Here is a 22,089-nt window from a genome sequence, read left to right as displayed (position 1 = left end):
GATCCTCACTAATAAGTCTCTTGTCTAATTCTCTAGCGGCCTTCGCAGGTCGCCTGTTTGGGCCACACGACCGGTCCAGCCCAGGGTTTCTAGTCATGTTGGAGTCCCCGCCCCACAGCACAGGGTCTTGTAAAACTCAGGGTGGTCATAGTTTGGGCCATACACATTGACTACCACGACATCCATACCCTTTCCAATTAGTCGCGATATGACATATCTGCTATCTGGGTCAGCCTTCAATTTACTTAGGGAATAGTCCAATTTTGGGTTTACCCAAGTGAGCACCCCTCTAGCATGTAAAACCGGCAGCATTACTCTTGCAGCGGAGTCCCCTGGCTTGTAATCTGGGGGAGTCTACCTGCAGGTGTGTTTCTTGGAGGAGGGCCAGGTCAACGTGGTGTCTCGACAAGTAGTTCAAGACCTTCCGTAGCTTCCTATGGTCGTTTAGGCCGTGTACGTTCCACGTCAGTGCGATCAACTCTCCCTTCCGATTCCTGTCAGCGGTCCCTGCCTGCCTATCAGTCTAGCTGAGCTTTCCATGCACACAGTGAACAATCGCATGGTATCTGATGTACAAAATACAGTGTGTCACACCTCATGGCTGTAAACTGTAAACTACCCTACCCCATGTCCCCCGCGCCCCCTCCCACAGCGGACCTCCCCCAACTAGGTTGCGGTGCATTCGACTGTCATCTCCTCCCGCCCCCCTCCCTCCATCCCCCCAGAAAAGGAAAAAAATCAAGAATATGTTAGGTGTTACCACATGTGGACGGAGGTAGCTGCGAGACATTCAAGTTGAAAGATAACACAATTGAAATCACAGTGTTCTGCCCTCTTCTCAGCCTCGCCAGCCGGCAGTTGTATGTCCCTCGGACCTTGTGGTCTTTGCGAGAAGCATCGTGGTGCTTCAGCCCTTAGTCCTTCTCCTCCAGGCCACTTCCTGTCACTTCGTCCAGCAGATCCTGCTCAGGCGTTTTCCTCCTGTCTTTAGCCCAGTCTTTTAGCGCCTTCTGTAATGATTTCCGTTCTGTGAAAATGTGAGTCTGTCCGTTTTTGTTGACTTTGAGCTTAGCCGGGTAGAGCATTGCATAATCTAACCCCAGCTCGCGTAGTTGACGTTTTATCGGAACAAAGTGCTTTCTCTCTCCCTGGACCTTAGTTGTGAAGTCTGGATAGAGTGCTAAGTTGGATCCCTCATACGTCATCGACTGTTTTTCCCTGGCGACCCGTAGTGCTGCGTCCCTGTCTCTATAGTTGGGAAGCTTTGCGATTATTGCCTCGGTGGTGCCCCCGGCTTCGGGCGTGGAGCCAAAGTGCGATGTGCTCTTTCCACAATGAACATGTTGGAGAATGTCTCCGCACCCAATAATGTCACCAGTAGTTTTTCAACAAAGGTCTCCATCCTGCCTGTCTGGGTGGTCTCCGGAAGACCCAGGATTCGTATGTTGCAGCGACGAGAATGCGCCTCTAAATCTTCTGTTTTGTCCTGTAGCACCTGCATCACCCTTCCCAGTTGTTTGTGTTCAGTGTCCATGGTGGTCTGTGCCTCCTCGACTTCCGTGATTCTCCTCTCTGACATATCTAGGCGTTCTGCGTGCTTATCTAGCCTCTCGCCCATTCTGTCCATCCTGTAAGTTATCGCGTCCATTTTCACACCCAGTGAGGAGATTCCCTCCTGCAGCCCTTTCTCCATAGACTTCAACATGCTTTTTAAGTCCTGCTCCTGGTCCGGAGCCGGGGCCTGCCCGCTGTCTTCTCCTACACCCTCTTCCTGCGTTTTTGTCTGCGTTTGTGTGAAGGGGAGCTTGGACTGACCTCGATCTTGCTTTCCCATGTTGGCGTCCAGTCCCCGGCAGCGTTGTCACCCAATCCTGACTGGTTGAGCCTCGTTCAGGGTAATGTAGATTCTCCAAGTTTGTGATGAGAGAATCTGGATTTCATTAAAGACACGGAGGCTAGCATTATGCATAACCTTTTATTCCACCACTCCTTGCAACACTTAGAAGTATTACATCATCAAAAAACAAACTTCTAGAACATAGAATGTTCAAACACAATATAACTCGGAACACAGCAGCCATCTTCCCCTTTTACGCTGCTCCTGAAGAAAACCAAACTAACTCCAACTTCGCGCCGATCTTCTCCAAACAATTCCTTTACTTCTCATCTGAAAAACAACATAAATATATACACTTTTTTTAAATATATTTTTTCTTTTCAAAACTAATAACAAAACTAAAACTTTAAACCCCCCCAAACTTCACCCATAAAAGGGAGGGTGGGAGGGATAATGATAGCCTCTGTGTCTTTAATGAAATCCAGATTCTCTAATCACAAACTTGGAGAATCTACATTTCATGGCAAGACCGGAGGCTAGCATTATGCATGTTCAAAGCTGTGATAAAACCACAGACGACACATGCCCCAAAGGTTTTAAATAAAACTTTGCAAAAACATCCACACTTGACCAATCAGCTGCACGCAAGATCTCTTCTAAACGACCTCCAGACAAAAAAGCTTTACTTGCCATAGCACCTCTCACTGAATGAGCACCAAACTCATCCAAACTCACACCTGCTTCAAAAATACAAAACCTCACCCATCTAGCAATTGTAGCTGAAGAAACTGGCCTGAAAGGCATAACAAAAGAAATCAGCAACTGCTCATCTCCAATACTCCTAAACTCACTCATCCTCGCCTCATATTCTTTTAAACACATGGCCACACACAACTTTAGATGATACAAAAACCTAGGATAAAAAATAGCACTCGACATGCATTTTGTCCTTTTAGTTACACTAAAAAGAACCCCATCAGGAGTAAAACATCTGTTACGAATATCCAATGCCTTCACATCTGAAACTCTCCTGAAAGAAATTAGACACAAAAGACTCGCTAATTTCCCCGACAACTGCTTAAGACTTAAATACTTATTAGCTGGCCAATTCTCAAATAAACTTAACATCTTATTAACATCCCACATACCATTATACCTAGGCTTAGGGGGTATTTTCAAATTAATACCTTTCAAAACTCTACAAACCAAAGGTTCCCTTCCAATCGAACAACCTCCAACTAAACTATGACCAGCTGCAACAGCAGACCTATAACAATTAATTGTCCTATAACTCAAACCTTTACCAAACAAAACACACAAGAAATTAGCCAACTCTATGGCAGATGCCTCCACGGGATCCAAACCCCTTTCCAAGCACCAACATGACCACTTCTTCCATGCTCCCAAATATCTTTTCCTGGTACCTGGAGCCCATGACTCATTGAGCAAATCCTGAGCCTGCTCCGAAAGCTCTCCGAACTGCTCTTCTCTCCTGATATCCTCCAAACAAGAAGGCTCAACGCCCCTTCCATAACCAAAGGATGAAAAATTCCTCCTTCTCCTATTAACACATCCTCCGAATCTGGAATTAACATTGGCTCCTTTACCGTCAATTTCAAAAGACCTGGAAACCAAACCTGACCAGCCCAGAACGGCGTCACCAACACCAACTCGCACACCTGTTTCCTCAACGTTAACAACACCCTCTGAATCATTGCAAATGGAGGAAAAGCGTAACACTGATTCTTCTTCTAATTCTGCTGAAATGCATCCACTTCCCCCGCCAAAGGATCCGGCCTCCAACTGTAGTACAGATCCACCTGAAAAGTCAACCTCAACGCAAACAGATCCACCTCCAACGGACCCCACTCCTTCACTATTCTCCTGAAAATCTGAACATTCAGCTTCCAATCGCTGTAATCCCTTAAAAATCTTGAATTCCAGTCCGCTACAACATTGCTCTTGCCTGGAAAATATTCTGCTTTCAAACCTATTTTCTCCTCCAAACAAAAATTCCAAATCCCCTTTGCCAACTGAGACAGATTCTTTTACCTGCTTCCACCCAATCGATTTATATATCGGACAGCTGAAACATTGTCCATTTTCAATAACACATTAAAATTCTTCAAATTCCTTCCAAAACTCTTTAGAGCATAGAGCCCTGCTTTTATCTCTAAACCATTTATATGCATCGATCTCTCTTCTAGAGACCACCTCCCACCAGTCTCCTGATCCTCTAAGCAAGCTCCCCATCCAAAAAGGCTTGTGTCTGTTTCCAAAACAAAATCTGTGCAAACTCCAAAAATTGCACGACCGTTCCATGCTTCCAAGTTCTCCAACCACCATATCAACTCCTCCCGAGCCTCTTCCGAAATTACAACCTGATCTCCATACCACAAACCCTTCCTGAGAGCATCTGCCTTCAACCGCTGTAAAGCCCTGTAATGAAGAGGACCTGGGAAAACTGCCTGAATGGAAGAAGAAAACAAACCAATCACCCTTGCTAAAGCTCTCAAGTTCACAGAATCCTTTTTCAAAACACATTTCACCTCCGACTTTATCTTCTGTACCTTATTTTCTGGCAAACTCAAACTTGCTTCCACAGTATTTACATTGAAACCCAAAAACTCCAAACATTGAGATGGAACTAAAACAGACTTTTCTTTGTTCACTATAAAACCTAGATTCTCCAAAAGATCCATACAAAACGATAGCTGAATTTTCAACTCCTCTTGACTCTGAGACATTAAAAGAAAATCGTCTAGATACATAATCATCCGTACACCTCTCTCCCTTCAAAATGTCGCCACTGGTCTTAAAACCTTCGTGAAACACCAAGGAGCAGATGCCAGACCAAAAGGGAGAGACGAAAGCTGGTACAACCGACCCAACCACCTGAACTGAATAAACCTGCGACTCTCCTCCGCAATCGGAATCGTGAAATATGCATCCTTCAGATCCAACTTCACTAACCAATCCTTCTCCTGTAAAATATCTCTTAACAGATGGATTCCTTCCATCTTGAAATGCCTGTAAACCACAAATTGATTTAAATTCCTTAAATGTATTACTGGCCTCAATCCTTTTCCTTTTTTCTCCACCAAAAATATAGTACTTACAAAACCCTTGAACTCCTCCAAGACTTCCCCGATTGCTCCTTTTTTTAACATTTCCAAAACTTCCATCCCTACAATCTCCTTTAGTTCTCCATTGAATACCAGCTGATTCGGTTCTTTAAATTGAACTGGAAAATCCACCAGTTCCACAACATATCCTCTTACAGTTCCTAAAACCCAACTGTCCCTTGTAATCTTTTTCCAATTTTCCTTGAAAAATCTCAACCTTCCCGCTACCTTGTCTGGGAAAGAACCAAAACTTATCTTCATACTTACTAAAGGAACTTTGAGTAAATTGTGCTCTTCCCCTTGGCTGCCGCCCTCTTCCAAATCCTCTTCCTCTTTGCGGGAAAAATCCTGTCGCAGACTGGAAGCCTCTGAACGCAGCTCTACCACCTGACTGATATTGGGCCCTCGAGAATCCTCGGCCAGGGAAACGGCCCCTTCCCCCAGCCCTGTCAAAAACACCTCTGTTGAAGACTCTTTTTAGACTGGTTTGAGCCTTATCCAAACTTGCAAATGTGGCAACATATTTGCCAACTCCTTTAACCAACCCTTCTCCAAACAAAAACCCTTTTGGGTCATCCGTTGGTTCTTTCTTTGAAAAATCAGCCAACTTTGGACTAATCCTCATAAGAACTCCTTTTCTTCTTTCAGAAATCAATGCCGCGTTTGCATTTCCCAATAAGCAAACCGCCCTTCGAGACCATCCTCTCAAAAGATCTAAATCAATCATCTTTGCCTCCTCTGCCATATCTAGAATCCTAGCTAATGGCCTTAGAATGCCCAACAACCTATCCTCACACTGTTTCAGAGCCCTCTCAATTCCTTTCCTAGGATCTCGACCAATCTTAAATAAAAAACTTATAACATCAGGATCCAAATCAGGAGTTAAACAAGCCTTTCCATCTAACACAGGCCTAGAACACTCAGCCTTCATGACTTCCCTTGCCTCTTTCTCCAAAGGCCTGCAAATCCATAGTTTTATGAATTCTGCAACATGTGGCAGACGCCACCAATCACCACTTCTGGGATGTCTTATCAAATCCGGACTAAACATCTCCTCACCCTGAGGATCTTTCACTAAGCCCTTCTCTTTTCTTTCTTTTTCAATCTTATCACTGTCCATGTCCCATCCATCGTCATCATAATTTTCAAGAATGAACTCATCCTCATCACTCTCTTCATCATCTGAAATCTCCTCAGAAGATTCCTCATTTTCTTTCGTGCCGCGAGGGACACCCTCTTTTGTGTCGCTCTGGACACCTCCATCTCTTGTGGCGTTTGAACCACCTGATCCTTTAAAAAACCTTACATCAACATCAATATTTGTAAGCTTCTTGCTTTTTCCCTTTTTTCACAACCTCACAACACTCATCTTCATTAACTGACCAAAATTCTTCCTCCTCATCATTATTTAATTTCCTTTTCCTTTTTAAAACACTTTTTAAAATATCCTTCATCGAATTTTTAACCTCCTCCTGAACCATCCTTCTCAAATCAGGCTCCCCTGACCCTTCTCCTTGTGTCTCCACATTTACCTCCATTTCTGTACTCAAAATCAACAAAACAAGTAAATTCCTCAATTAATCTCCTTTCCGCTATCCTACTAAAACCTAATCTTCCCCTCAAAAGACAGTTCAAACCGTCGATCCGATCGAGTCACAAAGAGTGCACTAATGCACTCTAGTCCTCACTCAAGATGGCCGCCAAAATCGTCGTCACGCACGCATGCGCGATGACGCGAACACCAACTTCATCACAAACGAGAAAGACCTTCGCTGCTCGCAGCGTCTCCCCCGCCTCGCGGACTCTGTCACAACAAACCTCGAGCCAGATAATGGTGCCCAGCCAGTTCCACCGTCAGAGCACCCACCTTTCCAGTGAGCCAGCGGCTCTTGCTGATCGTCTAACCTGGGTATGTCCAGGCCTCCTGTAGTGTGTCTGTAGACCGCTTATGGGGGACACCGCAGTACAAAAGGGCTGCAATTTACTTGTGCGCTTGGTCGGGCCACCACGCCACGTCTCAGCTGCAGCCCGAACCCCAAGGTCCCTCCTGGCTCCAGTGCTTATCTCAGCGCTTCCACCGTAGACACAGGCACTGTGACAGCAAGGGTCTGCTCCCCGCTCCTCATCTTCGTGACGCCATTTTGGGCCCTCTGCACCCTCCAGTGGCGTACGTCGTCAGCCAAGGGGGTCTACCGCCGCCAAGATCAACTGTGCCCGAGAGCTGGGCCCCCGATAGTGTCCGCCTCACTTATTCCCGGGTCGCGGCCCGCTTCCGCCGCACTTCTTCGTCCTGGGCGGGCCCGTCTATCGACCCAGGCCTCACGCAGAGTGACGTTGCTGGGGAGTCCAATTACGCGAGGCCATTGCTTTGAGGTCTGTGCCGGCGGTCCGCTACGGCTTCACTGATCTCCGTTCGTGGCCGTCAGACGGCCTTCCAAGCCGGGTGGCGGGCGTCGGGGCGTTTCCTGGCCCAAAGCAGCCGCAAAATATGGGTCAAGAGGCCGAGGGGGCCAAGGATAACGAAGTATATTACGCCAGCTCTGCGGAGCTCGGGAGTCAAGCAGCCATCTCTGACTCGAGCAAGCTCCGCCCCCCCACCTCCTTTCTTTTTGGTTGTCTCCGTGGATGATCTCTCAAGGTGGTCTTTGATATTTTTTGCCCTTTTGTATGAAAATTGGGGAACTTCCAAGGACGGGTATATACTCTTGATTATGTTCCAGTGTTTGGTAATGAGACTGCAAATTTTATTGGTGTGCACTCCGAATGTGGTGACACATACAATTTTGTTCACCTGTCTTTTGGGTTTGATGCTGAGCAATTCTTCCCTCGGACAGTGCCATGCCCTTTTGAGCGACCTTTTAACAATTCTGTTTGGATAGCCTCTTGATAGTAATTTGTTTTTGATTATGTCAGCCTCTTTCATATAGTCTCTTCTTTTCGCGCACAATTCCTGCGTACATGCAAAAATTGAGCAAATGGTAGCCCATCTCTTAGTGCTCGCGGATGGTGGCTTTTGTAAGACAATAAAGTGTTCCTCTCGGTGGGCTTCCTATGTAGTGATGTTTAAAGTGCTCTTCGGCATATTGGATGTTGAGATCTAGAAATGCTATAGTTGATTTGTGTATGGTTGCAGTAAAGGTCAAATGTGTCTGGATGTGGTTGAGGTAGTTCACGAAATCATGAAAACTCTCTTCATTGCCACTCCAAATCCGGAAAATGCCATCTATGTACCTATGCCAGCACTTTATGTTTGTCCATTGAGGGTTCAAGTTGCTGAGGGCATAGGTATGTTCTACATGGTTCATGTATATATTCGCCAGATTCGGAGCGAAAACTGCCTCCATGCTGGTTCCGGAGCATTGCTGATAGTATTTGGTTCCTGATACAAAATAGTTGCCTTGTAAGGCCACCCATAGTAGTGAAATTATAAATGAAGTAGGGACACGGAATGGACGTGGTCTTGTATCGAGCACTTGCTCTATAATTTGGATACTCTCATTCAGGGGGATGTTGGTGTAAAGTGATGATGTGTCTAATGTGGCTAGCCAATCAGTGGTGGGATTGTATGGGATCCCATCAACCAGGTTGATCATGTGCATAGTGTCGCGTACATAGCTATCTTGGAGGGGGACAAAGTCTTTGATGAAAAAATCAATGTATCTCCAGATCGGTTCCAAGATGGAGCCGCAACCAGATAGGATGGGTCTCCCTGGTGGGGTTGTGATGCTTTTGTGCACCTTGGAAGAATGTACATAAAAGGGGTTCTGGGGTTCTCAGCATTGAGATATTCAAATTCTTTCTTGGTCAGGAAACCATGCTCCAGGCCCTCCGTAGTGATGTGCATTATTTCATTACGTATTTCAGATAATGGGTTGTAGTTTAGCCTTTTGTAATGCCTTTCTTCTGAGATTTGTTTCAATATTTCAGTGTCATAATCTGTCCGTTCTTAAATGACAATGCCACCCCCTTTGTCTGCTGGTTTGAATATTATTGTGGTGTCATGTTGAAGGGAATTGAGGGCTTGTCGTTCTTCCAGTGTGATGTTGTAGGGTGTGTATTGTTTGGTGTTTTTAAGAGCATCTACACTGCTTAAGATCATTTTCTCAAATGTGAGCAGCTCAGGAGGCATCATCCCATTGGTAGGGTAGAAAGTAGACGGTGGTCTGAGCCCTGTGGCAGACTCATGAGAGACATATTCTTTGTCTTTAAAGAACAAGTACATTGGGTTGATTTGTAGAGCCTGGAGCTTGTTCTGCACTGTAAAATCAACGAGGACGGCACCACGTGGCGCACCAGATGTCGCTGCTTCTTTCTGCCGCTCAAGTAGATTTTCTACTCAAGCTGCAGCTATCTCAAAGCGAACAGTTGCGTCCTACCACAACTGCCCTCATTCAGAAATCTCAACAGGAGGCTGTCGAGCTCTCGAAAATCGCGCTAGGGGACGCAAATTCTCACTTGCCACCTTAACGTTGGCAAGCTATGCACAGGAAAAAATTCTGACATGCAGTGATTGGCTGAGTTTTGCTGGAACTCTGCATTTTAAGAGAAACGTGGAGTGGGGAAAACTCAGTGAACTCCTCTGGCAGAGCAGAATTATTCGCCCACCGCTAGATAGGACACCTTTTCTCCTCTAAAGGATACACTTTTGCTGACACTGTCTATAACTTTTCCCATGCGATGGATGGACTGTACTCGAGATGCTGAAGACTTGGAGCGATTGACTTAGAATCCTAGCCACTGAAGTACTGAAAGTACTATATTTCAATCCTTTTTTTCAATCAGAGGGAATGGGAGTAATCTCCTTTTCTTTTCTGGGATAGAGGCACTGCTTCCACAGCATTTGCGTTCCAAAAGAAGCAGTTCTTGATGGTACTGAGCCACCTTCCATGGATGAAGGTGATGACCTGAACAATATTTAGCACCCATTTGCCTGATGTAATTTTCCTCCACTCATCCAGATAGTTGCTAATGCGTTCTTCAACCGGAGTGGCAAATGAAAGATAGGGAAGAAGAGTGTCACTGTTTGGATACTTTCCCAACAGCATTTGGTGTTTGCTCTCCACCCTTTCTGTCAAGCATTTACGAGGTTGAAAGGATCTTTCATGCTCTTGCTGCTGATAATACTGCTGCATACATTGAGGGACATGAACCCTCTGTTGTTGGTAGCATCTGTCATGCGGCCCTTACTGATGTTTTTGTACTGATTACTCCTCTGAAGGCCTACAGCTTTAAGGGTCTCTACATAACATTTCATGCATTTCCTCTCATCATCCACATTTGCTCCAAAAAGAGTAGTTCCAGATAACAAAGGTTTAATATCCTCTGCAGGAGTACCCATATGGAGGGATGAAGGGTGAGTTCATGACAATAGCCGTGTGCAACTAAGCCTACGGACTAAGCCACAGCACTAATGATCTGGTTTGAGAGCAACATGCCCTCTTGCTGGATGTCTGCAAAATCCTACCAACCTATTTCAAGAGGTGATACCTCCAGAAAAAGTTGGAGAGGATCCGACAAAGACCTGTCGTAATGGCCTATCAGAGCAGTAGCACTTGCCATTTCACTGCTGTTCATGAGGTACCTCAGAACTCTCTGCCACCCACATCCATTGTCTTGCTTTCTTTTCCAGGTGGCACTCTATGGTGAAGTAGGATGGTGTTCCTTGCAGCAGCTGCTATGTCCAAGTCTGGGGGTGTGATAGAATACCCCCTAGTATAGAAAAAGTGATAAAACTACTGGTCACATTGGCAGGCAGAATTGGGATAATAAAAATGGTGATATTGCTCCAGTTGCTGTATCTACTTCAGAATATACCACTACCCCCCAACAGGGTGTTCTTTAACTCTCTCCAATCACTAATGATGAAGCTAGCCTGGTTTGGTTAGCAGCCACGCATCAGCTGGAATACTATCCAGCAGCCATACAAATATGATGGCTCTGCAGCGCCGAATTATGAAGTGTGTTACCTAGTAACACAAGTTGCACTGCACTGGTTTTGCAATGCCAGACAGATACCACATAGAAGGCTGGAGAGGATACTTTCTAGCCAAACCGGGCTTAATACTTTAACCTTCCAGGTCCTGACCAGTCCCAAAGGCCAAATACACATGGTGAACTGCACGGTGTGGGCATGGCATAGACAAGCAAAATTATGCACAGTGGACACATTATACTTCCGCCTGTACCCCTGGCCAAGAATCCAAAGGTTAAGCTCACACTCGAACCACTAGCAGGTAAACGGCTGACAGACAGGGAACTCCTTATATTGGGGGACTTGTACACAGACACTAACTTCATTTTGATGGCGAAATATGTTGAGGGGGAGGGGTGAATCCTTGGGACAGATTTCTGTACTACAGACTACACGAGTCAGTGAAGCACGGATTCCTCACCTTCCCTAGGAAGCCAAAGAATTGGGAGTTGTTGCCAATTGTAAATCAGGCACTGCACCTAGGAAGCTGGGGAAAGGCGACCTGCTTGCAAGGTAACCAGCCGGTGAAATACGTGAGAATGACATATAGTCAAACAGATGTGCAAGTATGTCCTTCCCTCTGATGTAGGGACATGGCGGCAGCCAGAACCAGCCAACACTGCAAAAGGTCAAGTAAAGACATTGAGGGCCTGATTTAGATCTTGGCGGATGGGTTACTCCATCACAATGGTGACAGATATCCAGTCCGCTGAAATATAAATCCTAATATATAATATGGGATTTATATTTCGGCGGACGTTATATCCATCACCGATGTTATAGAGTAACCCATCGGGCATTTTCTAAATCGGGCCCTGAGTTTTTGGAATATTCAGTAAGGGCCTAGATGGGACCTATAAGGTCACGCATGGACCTTGATGGGAGTTGAAAGAAATGTTACTTTGTACTGAACTCTTGATAGGGAGGTGCACAGACATAATATCGAGTCCAAAATATCGATTGGACATAATATCGAGTTGTAAATATAGATTGGACAAAATATCGAAAGGACAGAATATAGATATCCAAAATATCGTTTTTAAGGTAAGTAATGTAATATCGCCTTTCCGAACAGAATTTTTTATTATAAAAGGAAAGGTAATGTCGTTAAAATGTGTTTCGATATAGTAGTTAATCGAGTTACTGGATTACCTCATATCTATCAAAAAACGGTCGACGTGTTTCTGCTCTTTTTGGCCCAGCTGGGTCTGTAGAGCATTTGTCAGGACATACACAACATATACGTACTCACACCATTTGTGTAGTTTTCAAAGTTTCAGAATTCTCAACACCTGAGTGAAATAAATTCAATTCCTCGTTTGGAAGGATATTATTCGTCCTCGTGGAGCCTGGGTAGCGTTTATGCCCGAGCCGCGTGTTAAGGATATTCTTCTCCTGTGCTGGCTCTGCCCCCGGTAGTACAAGGTTTATATTAAAAAATTCCGTTCAGAAAGGCATTGTTTTTAAAAAAAAAGAAAGTCTTTATTTCTTACTTTTCTGCACCTTCCCTTTTGGTGGGTCCTCCAATCTCTAGACATTGCTACCCTGACCAGAGGTTGCCTCAGTATGAGGCTGGCATATAGCACGAAATTGAACACCCAATGACTATGCAATAACGCTGATAATGGGCGGATAATGGATATACACCGCATTTAATATCGTAGCGTTTATGAGGGTGCTTCAATTATAACCAATGGTTATGAAGCTACAAGTGTCCATTCTTCTTTCTGATTAATCTGATCATTACATTGGGGAACTGAATGGACCTTCTTTCCCTCCTCCCTATTAATTGATTAACCTAGCACAAATTGGACCCCAACATTAGGACACAAAATAATTTTCATTCCTTCAAGTCAAACAGAAGCAGTACTTAGAATGTGACTAAGCTGGGCGCTTGCTGGCTTCTATGTTGAGGTCCAAAGTTTTTTTTATTCAAGTTTACATGTCAAGAGATGGAGAGATCGGAAAGGAATATTCTGAAGAAAACAAATGTCGAGACAATTGGGCTCCCGACCGGTTCCAGAATTGCTTGCAATATATAAAACTAAATGTGTTAAAACAGCTACCTACGGTGCGGGTATATGGGGAATTACTAACGTTAATTCCATACAGGCTGGTGAAAATAACTTTTTGCGTTACCTACTAGCTGTACCAAAATCAACTGCCACGTATATTTGTCATTCTAAGGTGGGCCTGAGTTATATTGCAGATATTATAAAAATCCGGCCCTCTATTATGGCATAAGGAATGGAATTCGTGTGTGTAAGAAAGAAGGGGTATCCCCGACTAGAGTTCCTAATTCGGGATAGGTATAGTATTTGGAAGAAAGGTAATTAGGAACTGGTTTTAAGTAGAGGGCAGAGACGGACAATTGACAGCAAGAACTATAAGAGAACAAGGTGTGTGATACAAAATTGTGGCTTTTATTTTATTCAAATGTTATTCTGATAAAAAACATCATTATTTTATTACAAGTAGTCATCGTGTGCATACCTCCACTATACATGTGACTTTCAATCTACATATATATACACATATTGTTGCATCCTATACACATATTAAAGTAGTTCATTTAGACTTGAAAGTTGTGTGGAAGATTATTTCAGCACACTGTACATAAAAACATGGCTAAGTATGACATCTACGCGCGTTTCGGCTGAGGGCCTTCATCAGGGAGCCATGTGAGTATCCAAATGGACCTGGGTGAATAGATGGTGCCGATTCTCACAGGAGGGAAAGGGTAGAGATCTCTGGACCTACGGGATGCTTTGTCTTTGAGGCTGGAGCGCTGTATAGTTATTTTCTTTTTCAGTGGGCGTCTTGTTAAATAAGGGGACGCTTCGAGTTTTTAAGCTGTAGAGATGGTCTTGTATAATAGCAAGGTTACGTGCTCCGGGCGCAGGAGAAATGTTATGCAGGTAACCTGTAAGGTAGGTTCATAAATTCTCTGGGTGGGGGACTCTGGACGCTTCTTGTGGTGCTGACAATCTTTAGCCTGCGTCCACTGTGTTTACAATGGGGGTCTGTGGGCTTCTAGTGGCGCTGACAATCTTTAGGCTGCATCCACTGAGTTTACATTGGGAGTCTGTGAGCTTCTAGGGTTTTGCTGGCGGGTGCCGTCATGTTGAAGGCGGTGCGAGGACAATCTGATGGTTGTCTCCTGTTCGCTTTCCGATGGTGGGGTCTGCCGGCATCTAATCAGGTAGAGGCAGCGATCCCTGCCTCTACCTGATTAGACGCCGGCAGACCCCACCATCGGAAAGCGAACAGGAGACAACCATCAGATTGTCCTCGCACCGCCTTCAACATGACGGCACCCGCCAGCAAAACCCTAGAAGCTCACAGACTCCCAATGTAAACTCAGTGGACGCAGCCTAAAGATTGTCAGCGCCACTAGAAGCCCACAGACCCCCATTGTAAACAGAGTGGACGCAGGCTAAAGATGGCCAGCACCACAAGAAGCGTCCAGAGTCCCCCACCCAGAGAATTTATGAACCTACCTTACAGGTTACCTGCATAACATTTCTCCTGCGCCCGGAGCACGTAACCTTGCTATTATACAAGACCATCTCTACAGCTTAAAAACTCGAAGCGTCCCCTTATTTAACAAGACGCCCACTGAAAAAGAAAATAACTATACAGCGCTCCAGCCTCAAAGACAAAGCATCCCGTAGGTCCAGAGATCTCTACCCTTTCCCTCCTGTGAGAATCGGCACCATCTATTCACCCAGGTCCATTTGGATACTCACATGGCTCCCTGATGAAGGCCCTCAGCCGAAACGCGCGTAGATGTCATACTTAGCCATGTTTTTATGTACAGTGTGCTGAAATAATCTTCCACACAACTTTCAAGTCTAAATGAACTACTTTAATATGTGTATAGGATGCAACAATATGTGTATATATATGTAGATTGAAAGTCACATGTATAGTGGAGGTATGCACACGATAACTACTTGTAATAAAATAATGATGTTTTTTATCAGAATAACATTTGAATAAAATAAAAGCCACAATTTTGTATCACACACCTTGTTCTCTTATAGTTCTTGCTGTCAATTGTCCGTCTCTGCCCTCTACTTAAAACCAGTTCCTAATTACCTTTCTTCCAAATAAGGAATGGAATTCTCCTGAAGCAGCTTTTAATCGAGAGGTTCTCATGGATTGTTTGAAACTTGATAACACACATTGTATCCCATGGCTAAGATGTATCAAGGAAATGACAGAGAAATGTGGTCGCCCAAAGATATTTACAAGTTCAGATTGTATGGAGAGTACATCCAGGAAGTCACTAAAAAAGGAATATTTGTCTTACTTGAAGGACAAGTGGTGGCTCCTGGAGAAAAGAAAACATTCTGTTATGGAAAATCACATCATGCTAGGTTGTATGGGAATACAGCCATATTTGTCGCATGTTACACGCCCCTTTGACCGCATGTTACTGACCCGTTTCCGAATAGGCATTTTGCACAGATTTCTTACATTCCCAATAATGAATGAATGGGCACGTTCCCTAGCACTTTGCCCCTGTGACGGGAACTCGACTCAATCAACATTGCATGTAACTTTATTTTGCAGGTACTATACGCTGCCAAGGAAGTTGTTATTACCGATTTTAAAACAGCTCGGCATAAGACGATGTAGAGGGGCATACTTATAGTTACAATGTTTGGAAGATGCACTGATGATGGAATCCGTTGTAAGATATTTTAAAAATGCGAAGAGGTTAAGAAAGACTATTAGACTGTAAGATATTTGTCCTTGAATTATTTATTTGTACTTTTATGTCTTTCAAATGAAACACGAATAAAGTAAATTTTGATTTTGAAAAAACAAAAAAAAAAAACAAATGTCAAATCTTCCGATCCTTCCAAGGATTATGAAAAAGAAAAAATAAACAAATAGACAAATGTTGACTCCTTAAGGCTCCATGGATGTTACAGACGACACCTGATAAGGCTGTTGCATGGGAGAATTTGACAGAAGGAGCCGACGGAATAACTAGCAACTGTAGGCTTACAATTGCTATGGACCCTGCAGAAGATGGATTTTCATTATTCTTTTTCAAAAGACTATGAAGAGTGGTTGCTCTGATTCTCACAGATTTGTCAAACGTCTTCTTAGTAACAGAGACAATAACTGGTAATATGGAGGAAGCCATCTACTCTGCTATCCCCAAGTCAGAGAAAATCTATTTTCCTTCAGCACCTCCAGGGTTCTCTCACTACTTAACTTTGATGTGAATATTTTGTTGGTTGTTCTGGTGAACCAAGTGAATCAATTTGGCCGCGTACTGGGCAGACACCTGGGGAGGTAACACAAATAAAGTAATCCATTTGAAAATCGAGTACTGGAGTCTGTAGATCTTGAAAATTGAGAGATGCCTCTACTTTGAGATGCACCACTACATTAAACATCCTACTGTTAGCCGCAAGCAATAAGGTACCTCACTCTATTAGAGACGTGGCTTGTGGGGGTGTAGGGTGAGGGCACTGGATCGTATCTGATCTCAGACATCTACAAATCCCTGGTATTGAGGGGTGGAGATCAGCAGGTCAGCGGCACAGAAATGTTAGAAGAAGGACCTGGGTAAGTAGTTTACAAATGAAGAGTGGGAAATGGTGCATATCAGAGCATATAGAATGGCAAGAAGTGGAGAGTCTATGCACAAGATAATCTCATCTTTCAAATGAGTGGGATAGAAGGAGATCAAATCACTTCTGAGGGGGAGGGGGGGGGGGGCTGTACGGAAGAGGCAGCCTGATACATCTATTTTGTAACTGCCCACCACTGAATCTGGGAAGAGGAACTCAAGGAAATGAATGGGATCCACAATGTCACTGTCCACAGTTGCTCTGAGAAAACTCTTCTGAGGACCCAGTACCAGAGGAGTTCTCATTGCAGAGGGGGAACCAGATTGCACTGGTGTTCCTGGCAGCGATTCAATCCACAACCCCTTGTTTGGGCTCAGAGCTCATATCCACTGCTTCAGAGTCTTTTACCAGCATTGGGAGTTCTTGGTGATGAAGAAATTCACAGGTGCCTTGGAGGATTAAGGCTGCAGTCTTCGAATTGAGCTGGGATCCTATGCTATTATGTCTAAAGACTGACACATGATAAATAACATGTCCCCTTATTTGCAAGCACTTCTAGTCATTCCGATCCAGCAGTCTCAACACCCACAGAGACTTTCTCAAGACAGCTCAGCCTCTCCAGATGAAGAACATTGCTAGGGTTAAATCAGGTGCCATGTAGCGTACCAGGGTTCTGAGAACCCTTTAATATGCCATGTTATGCATTCTTATTTGTATGCCTGTGGGTAGTTCAGTGTCCAGTCGTCATGGTACAGGGGTAGGCAAGAAGGACTTTGGAGGGGGGAAGAGAAGGGAAGAGACAGAAAGTCAGGGGAATAGACTCCAGCCATCTTACCACCAGTGGCACTTTATGGTAGTTTGGAGATCTCTGTAAGCAATAAATTGTAAAAACTGTTTAACCTTTTGCTGCAGATGTTAATTAGTTTCCTAAAAACATCTTTACTTTTGCTTCAGTTGGCCTGCTGTTTTTCATACTGGTTAAAGAAAAGAATACTACAGCAGGTTTTTACAGTGGACAATGTGGCTGTGTATTAACATATCTTAGTAAGTCGTAGAAACAATGATCCAAAAGGACTACAGTAACAGTATGTTTAATATTTTACTGTGGAAATCAAGCCTAAATAGAAAGGCTAAATACAGACTGATATTGGCACCTGTGGTCCCCTGGAGAAAAATATGGAATTTTTTAAGAGATAACCTACCGCCCCACAGTTTGGCATTTCACAGACAAACGAAGGAGATGGCAATCCAAGACTCTGAAAAGTTGTCAGCTCCAAAGGTACTGTAACTGAAGGCTCTGGAGATTTCTGTAATTCACACTCCTCTTGTTCAGATTTTATATCCTCCTCAAGCTCATCTTCATCATCAATATCCATCTCCAATTCATTTTCTTCAGGACTTGTCTGCGGACATCAAAATACATAATGGTTAAGTCATGCTACAATTGGTTTTTCCTATAAAGTAATATGCTTCCTTTCTATCATAAAAATAGACCAATCTTAATGTGTGTAGCATTGTATTTACTCCTGTCATTTAAGCCCACAAACGGTAATTGTCTGTTCTGTGTGCGCCCTTTTCTTATGGTTCTCTGGCAGTCAGTGGATACTTCGCAGTTCTCAAGTGAGCAACTATCATTTACACTACAGCCCCAGAATTAAGGGTGCTACAGCAATATTCAAACGTGCTAAAGCTCTGGCAGGCTTTACTCAACAATCTCCCATGCACTCCTGAAAAGCATCCCAAAACAGCAGCACATATTATCGAGGGTGCGAAGATGTTCAACCAGGACACCCCAAGGTTTAAGGCACGAGCTCTCCATGCGGCCTATATCATCTTTAAAATCAGATGCATCACTGACAAGGCCATCAAACATAACAATGTGTCATACCTGGACAAGTAACTAAGTGCCTCTGGAAGGCAGATAGCGCACACTAAGAGCAAGGGCATACCCAAACCGGAAACGAAAAGATGAAGGAAAATGAAAAAATAGAAGAAGGCCTTCTCCATTTATCCGGATCTGAAACAATATCCCCACCAGCTTCAGAATGCTTTCACCCTCCTGCAATTCAAGAAGAAATTGAAAACTCATCTCTTTCAGGAACTTCCCTTCATACTAGAGTTGCCTGCTGGCTACCTCTTTGAAATGACTGCATTGTTCTTCAGGCTACCACCCTTGTCCAGCGCTTCATTTCTTCACAGCTTGGTTCTTGCTCTACAAATACCTCTGGATGTATTCTCTTGCGATAGTAAGGTTCTACAATGAAGTTGGAAATGGAGGTTCTACGGTGAAGCTTTAATCAAGAAGACAGTAATGGGATAGAACTTGAAATATGACACAGTCAAAGAACACTCGCAATGTCAACTTCCAGCCATGTCTACTGATTGAATAACATCTACATCTTTATTTACATAAAGATTAACACATCAAAAATCATTATCAACAAAGCCAGCTATGAAAGCCTGCCATCTTCTGGGGGTTTTGGGAGGAGAAGGTAGAATATACGACTCCTGATGTTATTATATAGTTATTGTAGTGTTAGCACCTATGGGTGCTGCTGACGCTGTTACCATGAGCTCCAAAGCAGATGATAAAAATAGGGAAATGGTGATCATAAGCAACCTTATCTGCATAGTCTTTCTGTAACTCAGAAGTTCATTTAGCCTTCCCCATCTGAGCAGGTCACACTTAACATGGAGATCCGGTTTCTTAGTAGCCATCATTTAAAATGAGATTTGCTAAAGTGGTTAAATCCCCGCTAAATATTCAGCTAGATAGCTTAGTACACAGTAGGAAAACCTATAATACTTTCCAATGTTTCTAAACTTGGTATTTCCATAGCACAAATGGAGAGGCAGCCCAAGTGGCTTAGGTGCAAAAGGCAGGACGGGGGATATGTCCGAGCCTTGGCCTTCTTTGGGGGCAGTAAGGAATTTACCCATTTATTGTGGAAAAGAAACTGATTTGATGAGTTGCGGCTCGCGGCAACCAGTTTGTTGCTTGGCTGGTGATCTCCTATTTTAGGACGCTCTTCATGCTTTTCTCCTACAAAATGCTGTGGGAATAAGGAGCTGTGTTTGATGCAGCGAAAATTGGAAAGTATGTGGCAGTTGTTTGTCTTAGATGAAGGGCTTTCACTGCATTTTCCTTTCTTTTGGATTGTTTACTCCTCTTTCTTTTGCTCTTTGACAGATGTAAGTTTCTCACTTTTGTCGCTTTAGCAGGCGAGTTCCTTGCAGAGGAAGTCAAAGGATTCGTGCCGTTTCAAGGTAGCTGTTTTGTCAGATGAGGTAGGCATGAGAATGCTCTTTTGACTGTGGCCTTTGAAATCGCAATACAAATGTGATTTCATGCTGGCGGTATGAGTGTTTTGTGACTTATTTTCTCGATCGAGAAACACCATATTGGGAGTTGCTCGTTGGGCGCATGTGCCTTTTCTTATCTTTTTTTTGCAAGACTTTATTGACATCCGTGCAGTTCACACAGCATTCGCCTTCAACCCGGAGTCCGGCTGCTACTTTGTTAACATTTGGTTACTTCACGATACAACATTCCTGCGGATAAGTCATAGTTCAGCAGTAACATAATACCAATTAGCAGAGAACTTATCAGCCTGCATCAAAAGTTTCATTGTATGTCTTACTTTTATGGTTTTATAAACTTAACTCAACTTGTGACTCCATAGTTCAGATATGCAGTTCACACCATTGTATTGTACGTTTCGTGTTTCAGACTTTCTATCCATCCTCCCGCCCAGGGTTCCCACTTCCAGTTATCCTCCCACCACTCCCCCTGCTCTTGCCTCACCCGACTGCTACCGCCTGTTCCGGTCTCACGCTACATCTTCCTCATCCTCTGAATTGTCCGAATCTTCTTCCGATAATGGTTCACATATATCCCCACGATAGCTATTCCACGGAAGCCATATCTTGTTCCATTTCCTAGGATTAGCCCTTTGTTTATACACTGTCCGCTCAATCACCATGAGCATGTCTACATTCGTACACCATTGTGCTCGGGTCGGGACCTCCATCGCCCCCCATTTCTGCGCTATGTCACGCTTGGCCACCATTAGTCCTATAATAGCCCACTGTTGCCCCTGGCGCGTCAGATCATTAGGCCCCCACACATTAAGCAGGCACACACGAGGATCTGGTGTGATTGAGACCTCTAGAGTTTGTGAAATTGTACACAATATTTGCCTCCAGTATTCCGCAATCAGTGGACATTCCCAGAGTGTATGAAATAGTGTCCCTTCCCCACCACAGCCCCTGAGACAATATGGATGATCAGCCCTGTTGATTTTGTGTAGTGTAGTCCTCGTATAATACACCCTATGCAGTATCTTAAATTGCACAAGCCTAAATCGTGCCGAGATACCGGCTTCCCTTGGGGAGGCCACCGCCTCATTCCATTCCGTCTCATCCATCTCTGCTATCTCACTCTCCCACTTCTCCTTCAGTTTTTGTAATGGGACTGGCATATTATTCACTAACTTCCGATACGTGAGGGAGGTGGCGCTTGTTTGCATGTAGTCCGTCAAAAGGCGATCTTCCAACGGGGAGGATGCCGGAACATCCGTACCCGCCTCAATCGCCATCAGTAGTGCGTGTCGAATTTGGATGTAGCGGTACGTCTCGTTAACTCCCAGGTCGTACTGCCGCTGCAGCTGGTCAAAGGAGATTACTCCATCTATAGTCCACAAGTCACCTACCGTGGAGATTCCAATATTATCCCACTGTGTGAACCCTTTACTATGCCTTAAGTTTCCCAAGGCCTTAGTGTCCCACAGGGGCGTAAGTTTAGTTATGACACCCCCCACTTCAGTTTCGCCTGGGCTTTGTGCCATATCGCTACTGTGTGTTTGGTGGGTCCCTTGAGCTGTGGCAACAGGCTCTTGTTGTATAACGGGGCCAAGAGACTGTGTGTACCCAGTTGTGCTCTGTCAGCAAGATAGGCCGGGTCGTCCTGCGGTGCATGTAGCCACTGGTTAACAATCTTGAGGTGAGCCGCCCAATAGTACATTTGGTAGGGCTATCCCACCATTATACCAATCCCTGACCAATTTCCCGTGTGCCACTCGGGCCGGGCGGTCTCCCCATAACAGCCCAGTTATTACCGATGTCACTCTAAAAAAATATGAAGGTGGCACTAATGCCGGTGTATTTTCAAACACATATAGAAAACGAGGAAGCGCCTTCATCTTAAATAGGGCCGCCCTCCCTAGTAACGTCAGCGGGTGTCTCGCGTCTGCCTGAAGCCGTGTGAGCGGCGGTAGTAGGTTCAGGTCGTAGAAGGCTTTACTGTCTCGGGTGATGGCTATCCCCAGGTATTTAAATGTGTTGGTCGCCATCGTCAAGGGACAGTCGGCTGACAGGGTCGGGGCGGGGCTGCTAAGTATATATATATGACCGATTTAGTCCAGTTGATTTTATATCCGGAGGTGCGACCATGTTGTTCACACAGCGCCAGCAACATCGGGATCCCCCTTTCCAGTTCCGACATGTAGATCAACATATCGTCCGCATATAAAGAGACCCTGTCTTCCCAATTTCCCCCCCACT

At 44.4% G+C, this 22,089-nt stretch overlaps 1 protein-coding gene across 1 annotated transcript in view; it reads right to left on the bottom strand.

Annotated features, from left to right (window-relative positions):
• TRERF1 (transcriptional regulating factor 1) overlaps positions 1 to 22,089 on the bottom strand; it is a 635,163-nt gene that overhangs the window by 82,103 nt on the left and 530,971 nt on the right. Inside the window, exon 15 of the mRNA XM_086927823.1 lies at positions 17,730 to 17,930. Coding sequence (XP_086783949.1) covers positions 17,730 to 17,930 — 201 coding nt within the window. The remainder of the gene's footprint in view (positions 1 to 17,729; positions 17,931 to 22,089) is intronic.

This window comes from Lissotriton vulgaris, chromosome 6 (assembly GCF_964263255.1).
Source record: "Lissotriton vulgaris chromosome 6, aLisVul1.2, whole genome shotgun sequence".
Lineage (NCBI taxonomy): Eukaryota > Metazoa > Chordata > Amphibia > Caudata > Salamandridae > Lissotriton > Lissotriton vulgaris.
Note: the sequence above shows the minus strand (reverse complement) of the source record. Positions and strands in the feature narration are given on the sequence as shown.